Below are 16,397 nucleotides of genomic sequence, written 5' to 3'. Positions count from 1 at the left end.
CAAATTCGGTTTTTAAAAAGGGTTGGTGCGTTTATCGTATTCGACCGACAACTAACGATTCTTACTCAACAATTAAACACCGGACACAATAAAGTTTTTTTAATACATTCTTGAAAATTTGTATTATATTTATAGGAGAAAGTTAAAAGTACCGCCAAACTACAGCTAAGGCTATCAAAAATACTCAAAACATTTCAAAAATTAGTATTTTATTTAAATTTTTTTAACAAAACAAATGAAAACGCTCAAACTAAAAAATTGTCAACTTATTCCAACTTTAACTGATCAACTTCGCGACTATTTCTTCTCCGTATCAAAGTAACTTAAGAAAAGAATCTAAGATGTTGGGTAAGACAATAGACATTGCGAGTAACTTAACATCAAAAACAATAATTACTATTAATAATCCTAAGTTGAAATGGACAACGTTCATATATTCATCGTAAAAAGGAAGAGTCTTTATTTTTTTTGGTTTCTAAATTATTTGACGTAATTTTCGTTCTTTCGTAATATGACAAATCCTTCCATCACAGGCGTCATCGAGATATCTAAAAAATTTAAAAGAAAATGTACGCTTATGAAGATTAAGTAAAAAATACAATCAATAAAATTCAAAAAATGAGAAAATCAATAAATAAAATAAAATAAAATGATGAAACAGACATTCATCAGTGGCCAATTCAGCCCTCTCTCCGTAAGCCAAGAGAACAGGGGTCGTGTGTGTTTGGAAGCCTGTAATGGTCTTCGGGTTGCCTGCCTGCCCGACAACATCCACAGCCTGAAACATAATTTTTATTTATTTACTCTTCATACATCAATCTGATTTACTGAATAATTTGACGTAATTTTTATATTTTTCTTAGATTTTTTTTACAAATTCTTTTCTAACAATTGTTGTTTCCTTTTGTATTTCATTCACATCCAAGTTAAACTTTTGCATAGCGAAAGCTGTAGCACCCATACCAAGCGAGCTACGTGCACATTTTTATGTACACACAAGCATACAAAATGCGTACAGATGCACATGTATGTATAGCACAAGCTATAAACTGGATAGCATATGGCACAGGCGACAAGGGCAATAGCAACAACGCGAGATATGGCAAAATAAAATTATGAATTCGCCGAAAATAAAATTAAAAAAAAAAATAATAAAAACGAAACAAATAATAATGAAAAAAATCTACAACCTGTCCAACTCTGACAGACACGGGCAGTGGATTGAAGTCAACATCAAATGTGACCAACATTCTCGGATGAATGGCAGTTACCAGGGTATATATCAGGTAGTGGGACTTACTGAGGATAACTAAAGAGAAAAGGTTCATAATAAATTAATTGGCTATCATATTTATTTTCTAGTTTTAATAAATAAAATGAGCCGTTATTAAATGAATTTCAACTTAAACAGCCAAAACAAAAATTAAATACGTACTATTTTTAACATCCAAGCAGGCTACTAGAAACGACATGAGGCCAGCGACGGCCACTGGGTTCATAATCTGCCTGTCCCACTGATATGGACACAGCGTTAGGGTACCTTAGTCCGGTGAAAAAATGAAAAAAATGAGAATTTAAATAAACCTCCCACAGCAAGATGGTTCAATAGCTACTGGTGCCTGCCACTTATGTTTAGTGTTAGTTACCAGGTTCGATTTCAAGGAAGATTCCTCGACTATCGTATGTACATATCAACGAGCGTGACGTGTAATATGTGTTAATTAACATGTACTGTAGTATGTGTGTGTATATGTCTACATATGACGTTGATGGCTCTAAGTAATGCAATAAGAACCATTAAAGGTCATTACCTTAATCATCAAAGGTCATAAAGGTCATTAAAATAATTTTCCTCAATCCAAAAGTTACCTTTTCCTAAATGAGTTAGCCCCTGAGCTATACGTATGCAGAAGAGATTGTTGGAGTCTTTGGAGTGATAGACTGCCAACTGCCTAAGCATCGTGGCCAGTCTGGCATTGTTCGTACCTGTGGTATTTGTTCAACGTGCATGCATGCATGCATACATACACATGCATACAACACACATGCATGCATACATACATGCACATACATACGAATGAATGAACGAATGAAAAGAAATAGTTACAAAAACGAAATAGTTGAATATTAACAGCATTATTATTTTCTTAATTTGAAGAAATTTGTGAAATTCCTAAATTAACAGTACAGTTTACAGCTAATACACCATCTGAATAACTTACTAGTATGAAACTACATTGAGAAGTAATAGGAAAAAAAGCAGATATACACCCTTAAACAAGCAACAGGACAGACAGAAAATAAATTAAACCAAAATTTATAGCACAAAAACAACAAAGAACAAACATAACTCATAAAAAAAAACCTACCGGCCCCAACCAAGCCCATAGCTAGGATGGCGTTATGGGCAACCTCGGGGTCGCTGTCATGACTGAACTTACTGAGGACATCAATGACTTGAAGTTTGGGATTGGATACTGAGATTAGGGCAAGGGCTAAGGGAACGGCCCTCTTAATCACTGGCTCTCCATACCTAAGCTAAATATGAAAGAAAAAACCAAATAATAGAACGAATAAATATACACATATCTCTTCTGCTTCCCTTTTCTCTGTCTCTCTTTCGTTCTCTCCTCTATATGTCTCTCTCTCTCTCTCTCTCTCTCTCTCTCTCTCTCTCCTCTCCCTCTCAAGGACACAGCCGAAATAACTCACCAGATGTCCAAACATTCTGAACGACATGTCGACACCAATGTCCTCACCCATCGCAATCAAGGCAATGCCAAGCACTGAGATTGCTAGAATGTACGATGAATGAATGGATGAATGAATGAACAAACGAACGAACGAATGTACAACTAGTAAAATTCAGAGATATAAAATGGAAAGATACAAACGCCTAGATTTTTACGATGTATAGTCATATTCTACCTTGCTGTGTTAAGACATTACTACTGGCTTCCTTATCTTTGGCACTTTTATCCTTTCTGTTCTTATTTTTTTCGTCTTTTTTGGGCTCCTGGTTTTCCTGACAAGAAAATTAAATAATAATAATAATAAACAACAGCAATAACAATAACAATAATATTTAAGAACAATATTTATATTTAAAAATGAAATAATTTTTTCTAAACCTGCTCTTTTGCATCATAGTGCTCCGAACATGTGTGCAACAGCTTCTGGATTTTCAAGACATTGCCAGTTCCTATGTAACAATTAATAAATAAATAAATTAATTAATTAATTAACTAATTGACTAATTAAAATAACGGTAATGACAGATAACAATTTCACAATTAATTAAACCTTACTCTATTAACTAGAGGATATATTAACAATTATTAAAACAAATTATAAAAAATTGGTTTGTGGACATGTGTAATAAGGTAAAATTTCAAAAACAGGTCACGCAGCAATATACACGTATCCAAAAACGACAACCACCCAATGACAACATGCATCGAAAGAACTCACCAGCGTAGGCACAGATGTCAACCATCGTGATGGCAAAATTTTTGAACGGCTGATTGAAAACTTCCAAAGCTGCCAATGTGGCCTCGCAATCTTGCTGGCAACCTTGTGTGGGTATAAATGGATATATGATATAAATAGACTTTTCTATAAAGAGAAGAAATGATATAAATAGACTGTTCTATAAATAGAAGAAATGATGTAAATAGACTGTTCTATAAATAGAAGAAATTGTATAAACAGAAACATGATTATTAAAAGAGGTGTGTCATAAATAGGATGAGCTATAAATAGAAACGTGCTATAAATAGATATACAATCAATTGTATAAACAAAAACATGATTATTAAAAGAGGTGTGTCATAAATAGGATGAGCTATAAATAGAAACGTGCTATAAATAGATTAAAAACACGATATCAATAGAATGCTATAAACAGAAAACATGCTATAAATAGAAACACGTTATAAATAGAAACATTCTTTAAAGAGAAACGCATTATAAATAGAAACATGCCAGTAGCAGTAGTAAAAGCAGTAAGTAGCAACAGTAATATCATCACACACAACATAACAAACTCACCTAGAAACAACAGTCCCAATCCGAGCGCCAGGAACCTGACGTAGGTGTCCTTCAGGTCCATCTCTCCACTCTCCATCAGCGTCTGAAGAATAGTGGAACAGATGGCGCCATTGCAGGTCCCCACTGCGATCATTCCACAGGCTAAAGAAGCCACGCCAATCACCTAATCAAAGTATTATTGGTTAATGATTAATTATATAATTTATATTGCAAATATTATTGAACAATTAATATTTTTAGTAGTAAAAGTATTATTTCCCCTTGTTACATTACTCTATAAGACACACATATATACCACACACTACTTAAATAAACAAATACATACAGCCAACCAAACACATTAAAAATCTCTCGATACACATACAAGTACATGTAAAACACAGAAAGAGAGAGTGAAAGAGAGAGCAAGAAAGAAAGAGAGAGAGAGAGAGAGAGAGAGAGAGAGAAAGTTCCCATACTTCAAGTGTGTTATTGCCATCCGTAAAGACCCTAAGCAGTATCTGAATGACATCTTCCCTATTGGAGCCAGAGTAGGCCAGGCCCAGACTGAAAAATAAAAATAAAACAAAACATTTAATGGAATTCTAAGACATCATCTCAGGATGGCAAATTGTAAAACAAAAATTAAAATATTTCATAATATAAGTACATAATGTATACGCTTATGTGTATATGTCATCAGCTAATGTACATGTAGAGATATAAAAGCAGTTAGCCTGGATAAATGAGTGTCTCGAGACCAAAATGTATGAAAAATATATGACAAAAATATTACTAGCACAATGGCTGGAAATGTTTTTTGTTAAATGAAACATAACAAATAGCAACAGAGCACTATAAAACAAAGCAATATAACACAAACACACAACATGAATACTTATAAATAGATACACAAACACCACTGAAAAATACACAAATGTTTAAATATATTTAAGTTTTTAGTTAAAATAGTTAAAAAAATAGTTAAAAAAAATAGAATAGTTAAAAAAAATTCACCCAAGTATGGAACCAATCTTCATAAAATGTGACGAGTGCTTAACGTAATCAGACAGAAGTGCCAGCGCTGGGTCGCACTCATTCTTAACTCCTGTGTTAACGATACCACAGCCCAACAGACAGCCGGCCTAAAAATTAACATAATATATGTACATGGTAATATCTAGGCACCAATAAAATGAACATAATTTATGTTGGTGTGCATTAATGATCATTCAAAAAACGATATTTCACACAAATTTCTACAAATAACTCTTTAATATTACCGGATACTTAACTGTTCAGCCATTAAATAAATAGGTAGCTAAATTAATAGGTCACAAAACTAATTGGTCACTAGGTTAATTAAGTACTAATAACTAAAATTATAATTATAGTTAACCTTAATGGGGTCCTCCTTAGAATAGAGATACTTATCGAGTTGTGCCAAGCCACCGTCAATATCCCAAAGTAAGATGAGGCCCAGAGAAGCTGCTGCACTGAACATTCCTGATGATGATGTAGTAATGATGATTGTGATAGCGAGAATGATGACAATGATTGTAATCATTATGACAAAGCAACAAATAACCAACCAGCTTGCCAGCCAACCAAACAAAAAAACAAACAAAACCAACCATGATCCTTGTTCTTATAGAACCAGCTGTTGGCGTCATCAGCAAGTAGCTTATCCTTACCAAAGCCAGCATTCACGAATCCATTAACAAATGATGCCGATAAATTCTGCCTAGCTGAGTCCACGTGACCAGCACCCAATGTGGGTCCTTAAAGAAAGGAGGGGTTAGCGGTGATATTGGGACAAATATTTATTACCATGAGGTAATAACTCAGTAATTTGTTTTGCTTATTCCAGATTTTTTAAAAATGGTTTTCACATTACAACCAAGAACTTTTGTATACAGATTTGGTGTTGTGGTGAGAAAGCTGCCAATCAATTTGAAATCAGAATTTAAATTGAGATTGTATTAAATTTAGCCTTCATCATAATAAAAATATCTAAACCTCTGCAATATATACTTTGAGCAAATGATAATTAATGCATAGTAATAATGTGTGCTTCTAACTTGAAGGTTCCAAATGAGATTTATAAATGTCTTCTGGAATTTTTGGCTCCATAATATCCAACTTGAAGAAATAACAATGGATATTTATTTTAAACTTATAATATGATAATTATTGTTATTGAAATGTAATTGCAATAATTTTTACTAAATTAAAAAATTAATAGCACTAATCCAAGCAACCTCTCTAGCCAGATTAAGAAACTGGACATTGAGATGCACATTTCTCATGAGCTCTGTCTGCTCCACGTCTTCTTCGGCACCATCCACTTCGAAGAATATTTGCTGCTGCCCCAGAATGCAGGCCATCTGCTTCAGTACTGCCCTGTTGTGGAGTTGCATTAAAAATTTGTGAGCCCAAAAAGTTTCCAGTATAAAATGATAGTGCACTTTTTCTAAACAAGCTTACACTAAATGAACTTACAATAAACAAACTCGTACCTGACACAAACTTATACTGAATAAAACTTGCATTTAAACAAACATGTACCAAATTAGAGATAAATAAAATTTTAAAAAAAGGGTAAATATACACCTCAATTTCCCTCTAACCCTCCATCAAAAATCCCCCCAAAAAACTTACGGATCCTTGCAGTCGGCATAAAGACTCTTGACGACAGTCAGATCATTGAGTTGTATGGCAATCAGCAGTGCGTCTGAGAACTGTTCAAACTTCCTATATATGCCCAGAGTGGTCTTCAGTAAGTTTATGTTTTCTGGATCAGGTACATAGGGGACACAGCTGTTTGTGGGCGAATAACAAAAATTAGTTATAAAAAAATTTATGCATGTACATCTGAGTGTGTGTTTTTGTATACATAAATGCATTATATTTTATAATCATTACTAATCAACTATTATTATTATTAATATAATTATTACTAATTTCTGAATCCTGCCAAAAAAAATGAATAAAAATCGCCAAATAACCTCTTCAGATAGAGGCAGACTCTGGGAAAAGCAGCCTTATCGACGTACTGTTCCAAGAGATGGAGTAACTCGACTTCCATCAGGATGTCACAGGCCTCTGGCTCAGCATTGTGTTGCATCAGGTATGGAATTATGTCGTGGATTAAACCTTTCAGGACCTTTAGGAATGAGGGAAAAAAATTTGAAACCTGAGCATTACAATTATATCTGATTAATTAATTATTAATTAATAATTCTAATTATAATTCATTTTGGGCATGCATCAAAGACAAAAGAGTCCCAAGAAGACTGTCAGATTACTATAACTATTACTACTACTACTGCTACTACTACTACTGCTACCACTACTCACTTCTCTCTTTTCATTACAATCAGCTTGGTCCTCACAGTCCTGCCATTGTTGAACTATTTCCCCAGAGAGGTGCCTATTTAGAAGAAACATACTTGCATTATATACATAAGGTAGTAATCAAGACAATCACTCAATCAATCAACCAATCAGTCAACAAGCCAATCAATCAACAACCTAAGCTTTGCTCTGACCAAACCCTGACCCTAACCTGACGTATTCATGCCCCCAAGAGCCAATGTGTTCGAGGCTGCCAAGCAATCGAAAGTGCAGGCACTCCCTCTTGTCACTCATGGTCATGCTTAGAACTGACAAGACGTCAGCACAAAATCTCTATGGTCAGACAGATTCGATAATTTCAATTTCATTTTATAGATCATTTAGCAGTAAATCAATCATGAGAGAACTAGAGGAAAAGAAATGGAAAGATACTATATGGAAAAAAACAAGAAAGAAAAGAGAGAAAGAGAGAGAACAACATAAAAAGTGAGAGAAAGAACATTTAAAAATAGAAAAGCAATAAAATCACGAACGAAAAAACCACTACATTGGTCACTAACTTTGGTTTCATTATTAACAATCTTATCATAAACACTTTTCAATGTTTCAAAATGGGGTTTGAGAAATTTCAAAGGCTTTGGTACAGAAGTCATAGATGTGGTAGAGGATCTGATTAGTGTTCTTAGGCTTTCTAATGATGCTCTGTATAGGCTTTGATCTGGTTCCTATTTAAGAATGTGTACGTGTGTGTGTGTGAGTGTGACTAGGTTACAATACTCAATGATAAGTCTGACTGACACTTGTCACAGTAATTTACAGATATAATTATTAAATTTTTTGAATCCATAAGATTAATCAATAGCATAAAGAAATTTTCATAAATTAATTTATTGATTTCATTTATATTCTATGCTAAAACAACTAAATCTGAGTTTGACTGAATGTAATTTACATAGAGATACGATCCAATCTAATTTTTCAATTATGTAAAATTTATTTTTGTCAAAAACACTAAATTTTTACAAATTAAATTCTTATTTTTATCAAAAATAAAAAATTTATTTACAGTCAATCTTTCTACTAGCATGTTCAGTTCTTCAATGAGTTGCTTGTCCTCTTCTGTCTGTAATTTGGAATTAGCATTTATTTATTATTTACTATTATAAATAATTGGTAAATTAGTTGTTATTACTAATAAATATTAACTTAATTATAGTGAAAATCAAACTAAACTTCAAACAAAATTAATTTATTTTATAAAAAAGATTTAGCATAGTAATTTATCAATTAGTAGTAGAAAAACTGTCAGATTAAAACATTAACATAACAAAGATTAAACCATTAAATAAAATTGAATTTTAAATTTATTAAACAATAAAATAAACAATTGATTAATAAATTTAATATTAATTATTAAAACTTTAAAAGATTTTAAAATTTATTGAAATTTTAAATATAAAAATTATTGACTCTAGCTAATACATCAAATAAATCATAAATAAAATTTAAATTTTTAAACTTTAAGCAATGTTAATTTAAATTTTTAAACATGAAACAAACATACATGACTTGCACTAATTTTTAAATCTAAAAAACATAATAAAAATTCAAACTAACAAGATCCTGTTCCTTAACTTCACCAGTTTTTTTTTCTTTTTCGTCACTCTTGACGCCATCTTTTTCGTTTATTTTATTCTCTTTAGCGGCAGGCGATTCTTTCGTGTCGGCCATTTTTAATGTTTTACTTTATTTACAGTAGAGAAAGATGGTTACGAAAACAGAGTTGAACAGTTTAATTACCGACAAAAAAGTGATCGTCTGCAATGTCGGTTTTGTCGGGTTTTTCGTATATGTTATAAAAGCGTATTCGTGCATTTGACTAAATAAATTGATGAATAAATTTGTCATTTCTAGCATTTTAATGTTAGAAAGGAGTTTTTTTTTAACTCTGAGCCCAGTGCAAGTTTTTGTTTTATGGAGAATATAAAGGAAATTTTAAAAATTTAAATATATATGAAAAAGTATTCAATGGCAATGTTTGCTATGTAGTACAAGCTTGATGTTTTTATAGATGTTGCTGTTTTGTTTGAAGCACGAGAAAAGAAAATTCAAACAAAATTTCATTAATTTATATTTTTTTACAGTTCTCCAAACTGTATGGCATCTTTCGAGAAAATTTTTTTTTCAATATTAATATCTAAATTGAATTTCTTGCCTCCAGACTATTTTTTCACCATTAATCTCCTCTTTCATGTTTTTATTTAATATTCATCAAGAGAAAAAATATATAAACACAAAAAGTTTAACAGATGGTGTCGGTTTGATGGAGTGTTTGTTAAAAGGGCATAGTCCAGCGCACAGTTACGTTGTTCGAATGCAAACAAAACCACGTTATAATATGCACTGTGTGTGGTGCGTGCGTGATTTCAGCGTGCTAATTTCACGCAAATCTGAATGATATTATTATAACAATTATATTATTATATAATTAATATTCGAAATTAATAGAATATCCTCAAGGCATGCGTTGGTGTAAGTAATGAAAAATTAAAATTCTGATTTCCAATCTGGTATCGAGTACTCAAACTCCCAACATTAAAGCAGCATATACACAAAACCCTTTCGTTGGCAAAATCGAAGAAACCGAGTCACAAAAATATATTTTGTGTCTCTTTTAAAAAGCGAAAAAACAATTTTGCTGTCACTTCTTTTATATTCAAATATATACAGGTTAAACTGTCTCGTCATCCATTAAGTTGAAATCGTCTTTAAAGGTGTTTGTTTTGTGACGTTTATATGCATGCGTAATGATGTAGTTTACCTCTTCTCTATTTGTCTTTCAGTCTCACATTTTTCGCTATCTTTCTCTCTATCACCCTTTCTTTTTTTCTCATATTATTTGATTTCTCTCTCTCTCACTCTCTCTCTCTCGCTCTCTTCTCTCTCTCTCTCTCTCTCTCTTTACTCCTCAATTTTCTTTTCCCTTTCTTTCTCATTTATTTTTTTTCTCCTTTTTTACCCATTTCATTCTCTCTTTCTCTCATTTACTCTCATTCTGTTTCTCTTTTTGCCTTTCTTTTCTCTCCTTTTTCTCTCTTCTCTCTCTCTCTTCTCTCTCTCTTTTTCTCTCTCACTGGCTTGCGTTGGCGTCTACACAACCGACAATTTATAAAGTCGCGCACTGTTTCATTGGTTTCGCAGCAATTTTGAGGTTCATTTAATTTGCTATTTGAAAATTCTTTTTCAAATAAAACTAATTAATTATAATAATTAATTCATCGATAATATCAATTCGTTACTCCCTGATTGCTGCAAGTGTACGTCAGTTTTTTTTTTGTTCATTCGTTTGGTCTCTTTTAGAATTAATAAATAAAAAATTATTAATAATAATAATTAATAATAATAATATCAGTAATAACAAATATCATAATAACTCTTTAAAAGTTCAAAAAATATTTCCCACACATTGAAAACAGAACCCCCAGACGATCCAAACCAAACAGCAATCAACACCAACCATGCACATGAAATGCAAGGCCCTGATGATGATGGCAGTGGTGTTGGTGGCGGTCGGCCCTCCCTCTTCATGGTGGTCCGGAGGGTTCGTAGCGGGCAGGCCCCAGATGAAGATGATGGACCTCTGCATCCTTACGTGCGACCGCTGTTTCCACGAAGATGTCGGTTACGTTCCGATATTTTTTCGTCTCGGTATTTTTTGTTTCGAGATTTTTTCACGAGATTTATTTATTTTTGTATTTTTCTTGAAGGTGTTGTTTGTTTTGTTTTTTATGAGAAAAATTTGGCTGGTTAGATTAGGATTGTTGCAGTAGCTGAGCTCAAAAGCATCTATCAATATCGTCTTTCAAAAATCATATGAGTTAAGGCGTTGTAAATAAATTTCCGTGTTTTTCACATTCACCCCCAGCAGCCTGTATTTTTTTTGATGAGAAATTCTACAGAGAGAGATTTGTAAAAACAACTCGTTAACCTATGAGACCAGTGAGTATACACGCTCATTACGCTCCATACCACATGCGATTAAACAGGTTCCTACTGATGTGTCAGGTTTATATATGATGTAATAAATAATGTAATTTGCATATATTCAGTAACAGATCTAGACAACTTTGAGGGTTAGGGTTAAAATTTTGTTAAAAAGGGTTAAAAATCAAAATTTTGAAGATATTTAAATTTTAACTGAGAGTAGGGCAAGATTTGTGGTAGAGTGTGGCTGACGTCACTTTTTTTGTTCGATTTTATAGATAAAACGGTCTTTTTTCTGACTTTTATTAAAAATTTTACATTTAAAATTTTGCGTTATTGTCCCGGCTTGCATTTGAAGCAAGTCTCTGCTAGTTGAATGAATGTAAAAACATTTCTTTCCAAATTTTTGACTGATTTCTATGCTTTTATATTAACTTTTTTAATTATTTTTAGATTAAGTATACTGATGATATAATTGCATGTTGGATGTCGGTCTTTGATTGACGCGTCTGACGTAGAAACCAACTTATGAGAAAATTTTTTGGGTAATGAAAAATTTTCTTGGAGGCCAAAAAATGCATGAATAAATTGGTTTGTAGTTTTAAAAATTAACTGAACTTTCTAATGGATATGTATGTACGTGCGTATAATTCACTGTTACCGACTTGTGTATAAAAGTTTTTTTTAGCAACGAAAATTGAGTGAAAATTAAAAAGCAAGCAGTGCAACTCAGAATTAAAATGCACTTGAAATCTTTTTTAAAATTAAAACCGATTTGACTGCCGGCGTAGAAAGTGCAAAAACTGAAAACTAATCAATCACATTCTCTCGTTAGTTAAGTTCTTCCGAGCAGCGGCTATTTTCTGACATGAAAAAAATTATCACAAAATCAAAATGAACAATTATTTGTAAAGGTGTACAATTTTCAAACTGAATCATCACGCACACATTATTTAGTTATGTTAAGCAGTTATTTAAAAAATCTTCATATTTGGGTGGCAAGTTGAGGGGGTGGTTAAAGAGGCTGGCCCTGCCCTGGCAGAAAGGTCCCTACATGTTACATAACAAAAATTATTTATATTGATCCAAGTATTGAAGACTGAGTCCGTGACAGGACCACTGTAAGACTTTTTTTAATATCCTAATTTTGCCAAGTTTGCTTTAAAGTTGTTAGTTGTTTCTGCGCATGTTGTTCCAGTTTGTTGCACTAGTTGACAACTCTGCAGCTGAAAAATGTTTGCTTTATCGATCCAGAGCTTTTTTTTAAAAATGTTATTAATTAAGTCATCTTCACCAACTGAATAAATATTAAGGCAGGGTATAAAATATTTGTCACTGTCATCAATTTCTAATTCGTAATTTGTTTTGAAATTTTGGTTTACAAAAAATTCACTGAATTGAAGATTTTAAAAAGAAGAATGCCGATTTCATTTGCCGTTCCTACTGAACCATAATTCTTGAGAGCTGCCGCTTCAATTAATTTGCTTAGTTTGAAAGTTTTTTAAAAGTTTGTTCCGAGGGTAAATGTAAGATCGTTTTCATGAATTTAACAAATTTAAACAAGAAAAAAAATACAGAAAAAAGATAAGTGATCGTCGATCGTCCGGTAGGTTGGAGAAAAAAAAATTGTCTTTTGCACGTGTTGGAGACGAAATAAATTATCAAAGTCTGCAAATTTTTTGGAAAAAAAATTTTTTTTTTAAATTTTTTTATAAAATGTTTCTTGCCCAGAGAAAAAGAGTTAGTTGGTGTGTTGTATATTTTCCTACTAGAAATTGACCGCAAAAATAATTTTTATAAAAAAAAATTAAAAATAATTTTTGACGACAACATAGCCGATTTATCAATTTGCACAATTTAAGAAGACCTTTCGCGAATTTTTACGAAAAATAAAATGTCGGTTATAATATTAGATGAAAACTCAAAATCAACACACACACAAACACACACACACACATACACACAAACACACACGTACATATATACGTACTTAATTAACTACTACTACCTACTTACCAAGCTATATACACATCCACTCCACACACACACATATACACACACTCACACACACACGCATACAAACACACACACGCACACACCTAAATATACTAATGACAAATTAATAGAAATGTTTAACGCACTTAATTTCAAAGTAGATTTATCAACCTTTTTTAACTTAATACAGGTGTAGTTTTTATTGCTATTATTGATGTTATTACTATTACTGTAGTTGTATTATTATTGTTGTTGTTATTGTTATCTATGACGTCATTATTATTGTTATTACTCTTATTGGTTATTCTTGGGTTGAATTTTTGTTAGAAAGATTAATTGTTCACGAAGACAAAAAGACGAGTGTTCATAATTGGTTGATGCATTATGCATGGACATGAAATAATTAATTATAACAATTATAATAATAATTACAAACAGTAATAATAATACTAATAGTAGAATGGGCGGCGTGTTGGCTCAATGGTCAATGGCGCCTGGTCTTGCTTCTGCAGTGACTGGGTTCGAATACAAAGAGATCCCCGCTTGTCATACGCAATGTGTATGATGCGTGGTTTGCACGCGTATTCCTATACGCTGTGTGTGTTTGTCGTTGAAACCTCTGAAGCAAACGCAAAAGAGAGAGAGAAACCTTTAACCTTTTAACCTTTATAGTAGTAGTATTTTTAGTAGTAATAGCAATAGCAGCAGTAGTGGTAGTAGTAGTATATTACTAGGAGTATTTGTAGTAGTAGTAGTAGTAGTAGTAGTAGTAGTAGTAGTAGTAGTGGCAACAGAAGAAGTAGTAGTAGTAGCAGCAGTAGTAATAGTCGTAGCAGCGGCAAGCCGTAGTGGCAGTAGAAGAAGTAGCAGTAGAAGCAATAATAATAATAAAATAACAATAATAATTATTATTGTAACGTAATTATGGCCGACTGGCAGTGCAATAAAATGGAAATAATTTCTGTCAAAATTTTTCCTGAGAAACATATGTCAAGTCAGATAAATCGGGCGTTAGTATTTTTTTATTTCTATGTTTTTCCATTTTTTCTCTACCTCGTTTGTTCATTATTGTATTATTTTTGTATTTATTTTGTTAACAATTCAAGAAAAACATTATGTTTAATAGTTTTTCGTATAGAACTTTTAACTTCATAATGGCAAGAATCATAGCTTGCTAAATTAAAATTAAAGGTAAGTAACGAAATTCTATTGAACTCTTTTGAATTGAGAACAAAAATATATAATAAAAGTAACGAAAAATGAATGAAAAGCAGAAGAATTTTAGCAAAAATGTAAAAAAAAACTAAGAAAAATAAGAAAAACTTCTGAACGAGAAATAATTGCCTGGCGTGTGGTGAGTCATAAACGCTATGTGTTCTATTCCTTTCTTGCACCTACGTATGCATATAGGAATTTTCCAAATTATTTTCTTGGCAAAACGTTTCATTAAGCTGTTTTTTTTCAGCTCGGAGGAAACTGCCTAACACGTCTTTATTTTTTTAATTAGTGGGTAGTGAATTCTCATCGTTTCAAGATTGCAACACCCAGGAAGAATTGTAATGTTGTATTGTTGTTGCTGCTGCGTGTTGGACAGTTTTGCATATAGAATAAAGTAGGGACTTAGCCAAGGGGATCCTTTGTCTTTGGGGATGAAGCCCCTCCCACAATGGAAAATTTTATTGTTTGGGTTGAGTTTAATTTTAACGAAATCTCTGTTTATTGAAAATTTGTCCAGTCTTCCTTACACATAGTAACGTTTGAATAATTAACAAAACAGACTATTTTTTAATTCACAAATTTTCAAAAATCTAGTCCTTCAAATTTTTGAACACACACACACACACACACACCACACACACACAAACATCACTTACTTAGTTAAGTTTTCACTAGCACTTGGCTGTGTGAACAAAATGGTTTGAAAAAAACACGTTTGAAGTTTAAAATTTTTGCAAAACTTCATTATAACAGTGACGATAATAGATATGCATCGTGCTATAATAATAATCATCTCTGAAATCGAACTAAACAACAGCAACGAACATTCAACTGTAACCCATTTAACTTTAACATTCGCAGCCTTGCTTGATATACAATATATAACCAACTGTAAGCCAAAAGCGAACGAAACATCACTAAAATAAATGTATTCTAATGACTGAAATTAAAATTTTAAATCCCGACAGGACGGCATCCTGATGGATTGCGTGAACCGCGTTTGTTTGGACATGAAGATGGATAGCCTGATGCTGAAGATGTGTCCCTCGCTAGCCCATCCATCTAAATTTATTGAGAGTCTGGACTTTGAGAATAAGCATTGATGCGGCGGAGAATAAGACATCTGGAATGATCGTCGCTAATTTGCCGGAATGGTCATCTATCTCTATATACAAATACTCATGTATTTTTATTTAGATTATCGTGTATTTTTATGAATATAAATGACATTTAATTATGCTTCACGTGCCATATTATAGCGAATGATTCCAGGAAAAGTTGACACTGACCTTTTTAGCTTACAAATTCGCTTCAAACTTTTTTTTACAATATATATTTAGTTAATTATAATTTGATATTAAAAATCTAGTTTTATAATAATTTTATAGCATTTGATGTTTGACGTAAATTGATGAACTCGTGCTAAGAAGCAAACGTTTAACGAGCTGCCCGTTGCCACATTCCAATGTTTCACAAGTGCTGGACGCAAAATTTGAAATTTTCTCAGCAAGAAAATCATTGATGAGATGGAAACATCGTCACACATGTATAACAATCAACACGGGCAAACATTATTTACTAGTGTAATAAAAACGAATTTTGAAAAGTTCTTCCTCTTACTCATGCCTTGTCCTTTCAGGACATTGGCGACCATCGACCTCCAAAAAACCCGATCGGAAACACTTTGTAGTAGTTGAATTGTGCATTATGTCAATTTTGTCATGAATTATAAATTAACTTGAACGGTGGCCTGCGACACAAGAATTTTGTTTTCTTGTAGCTTTGGTCTCCTAATCATTACCTAATTATTATTA

General features: G+C 32.4%; 1 protein-coding gene across 1 annotated transcript; it reads right to left on the bottom strand.

Annotated features, from left to right (window-relative positions):
• Positions 1-94: 94 nt before the first annotated feature.
• HELRODRAFT_113093 (hypothetical protein) lies at positions 95-9,136 on the bottom strand. The gene is made up of 24 exons (XM_009022931.1): positions 9,004-9,136; positions 8,453-8,509; positions 7,947-8,111; positions 7,598-7,719; positions 7,390-7,462; positions 7,038-7,195; positions 6,691-6,849; positions 6,291-6,432; positions 6,111-6,171; positions 5,664-5,810; positions 5,429-5,535; positions 5,047-5,174; positions 4,511-4,596; positions 4,051-4,215; positions 3,472-3,573; positions 3,132-3,202; positions 2,929-3,025; positions 2,713-2,795; positions 2,370-2,538; positions 1,870-1,986; positions 1,436-1,540; positions 1,191-1,309; positions 664-778; positions 95-548 (listed from the first exon to the last, which is right to left on the bottom strand). Exons 1-24 carry the CDS (start codon positions 9,115-9,117, stop codon positions 481-483), a joined length of 2,730 nt encoding a protein of 909 aa, XP_009021179.1. The 5' UTR covers positions 9,118-9,136; the 3' UTR covers positions 95-480.
• Positions 9,137-16,397: the final 7,261 nt, after the last annotated feature.

The sequence above is a fragment of the Helobdella robusta genome, assembly GCF_000326865.2.
Source record: "Helobdella robusta unplaced genomic scaffold HELROscaffold_34, whole genome shotgun sequence".
Classification (NCBI taxonomy): Eukaryota; Metazoa; Annelida; class Clitellata; order Rhynchobdellida; family Glossiphoniidae; genus Helobdella; species Helobdella robusta.
Note: the sequence above shows the minus strand (reverse complement) of the source record. Positions and strands in the feature narration are given on the sequence as shown.

Bases quoted from the DNA above. Each gene is read 5' to 3' on its own strand.
- HELRODRAFT_113093 (XM_009022931.1), bottom strand. From the start codon at position 9,117: ATGGCCGACACGAAAGAATCGCCTGCCGCTAAAGAGAATAAAATAAAC. The intron at 3,203-3,471 runs GTGAGTTCTTTC...ATTGTTACATAG, and splicing joins TGACATCTGTGCCTACGCTG to GAACTGGCAATGTCTTGAAA. The intron at 2,539-2,712 runs GTGAGTTATTTC...TTTCATATTTAG, and splicing joins TCAGAATGTTTGGACATCTG to CTTAGGTATGGAGAGCCAGT.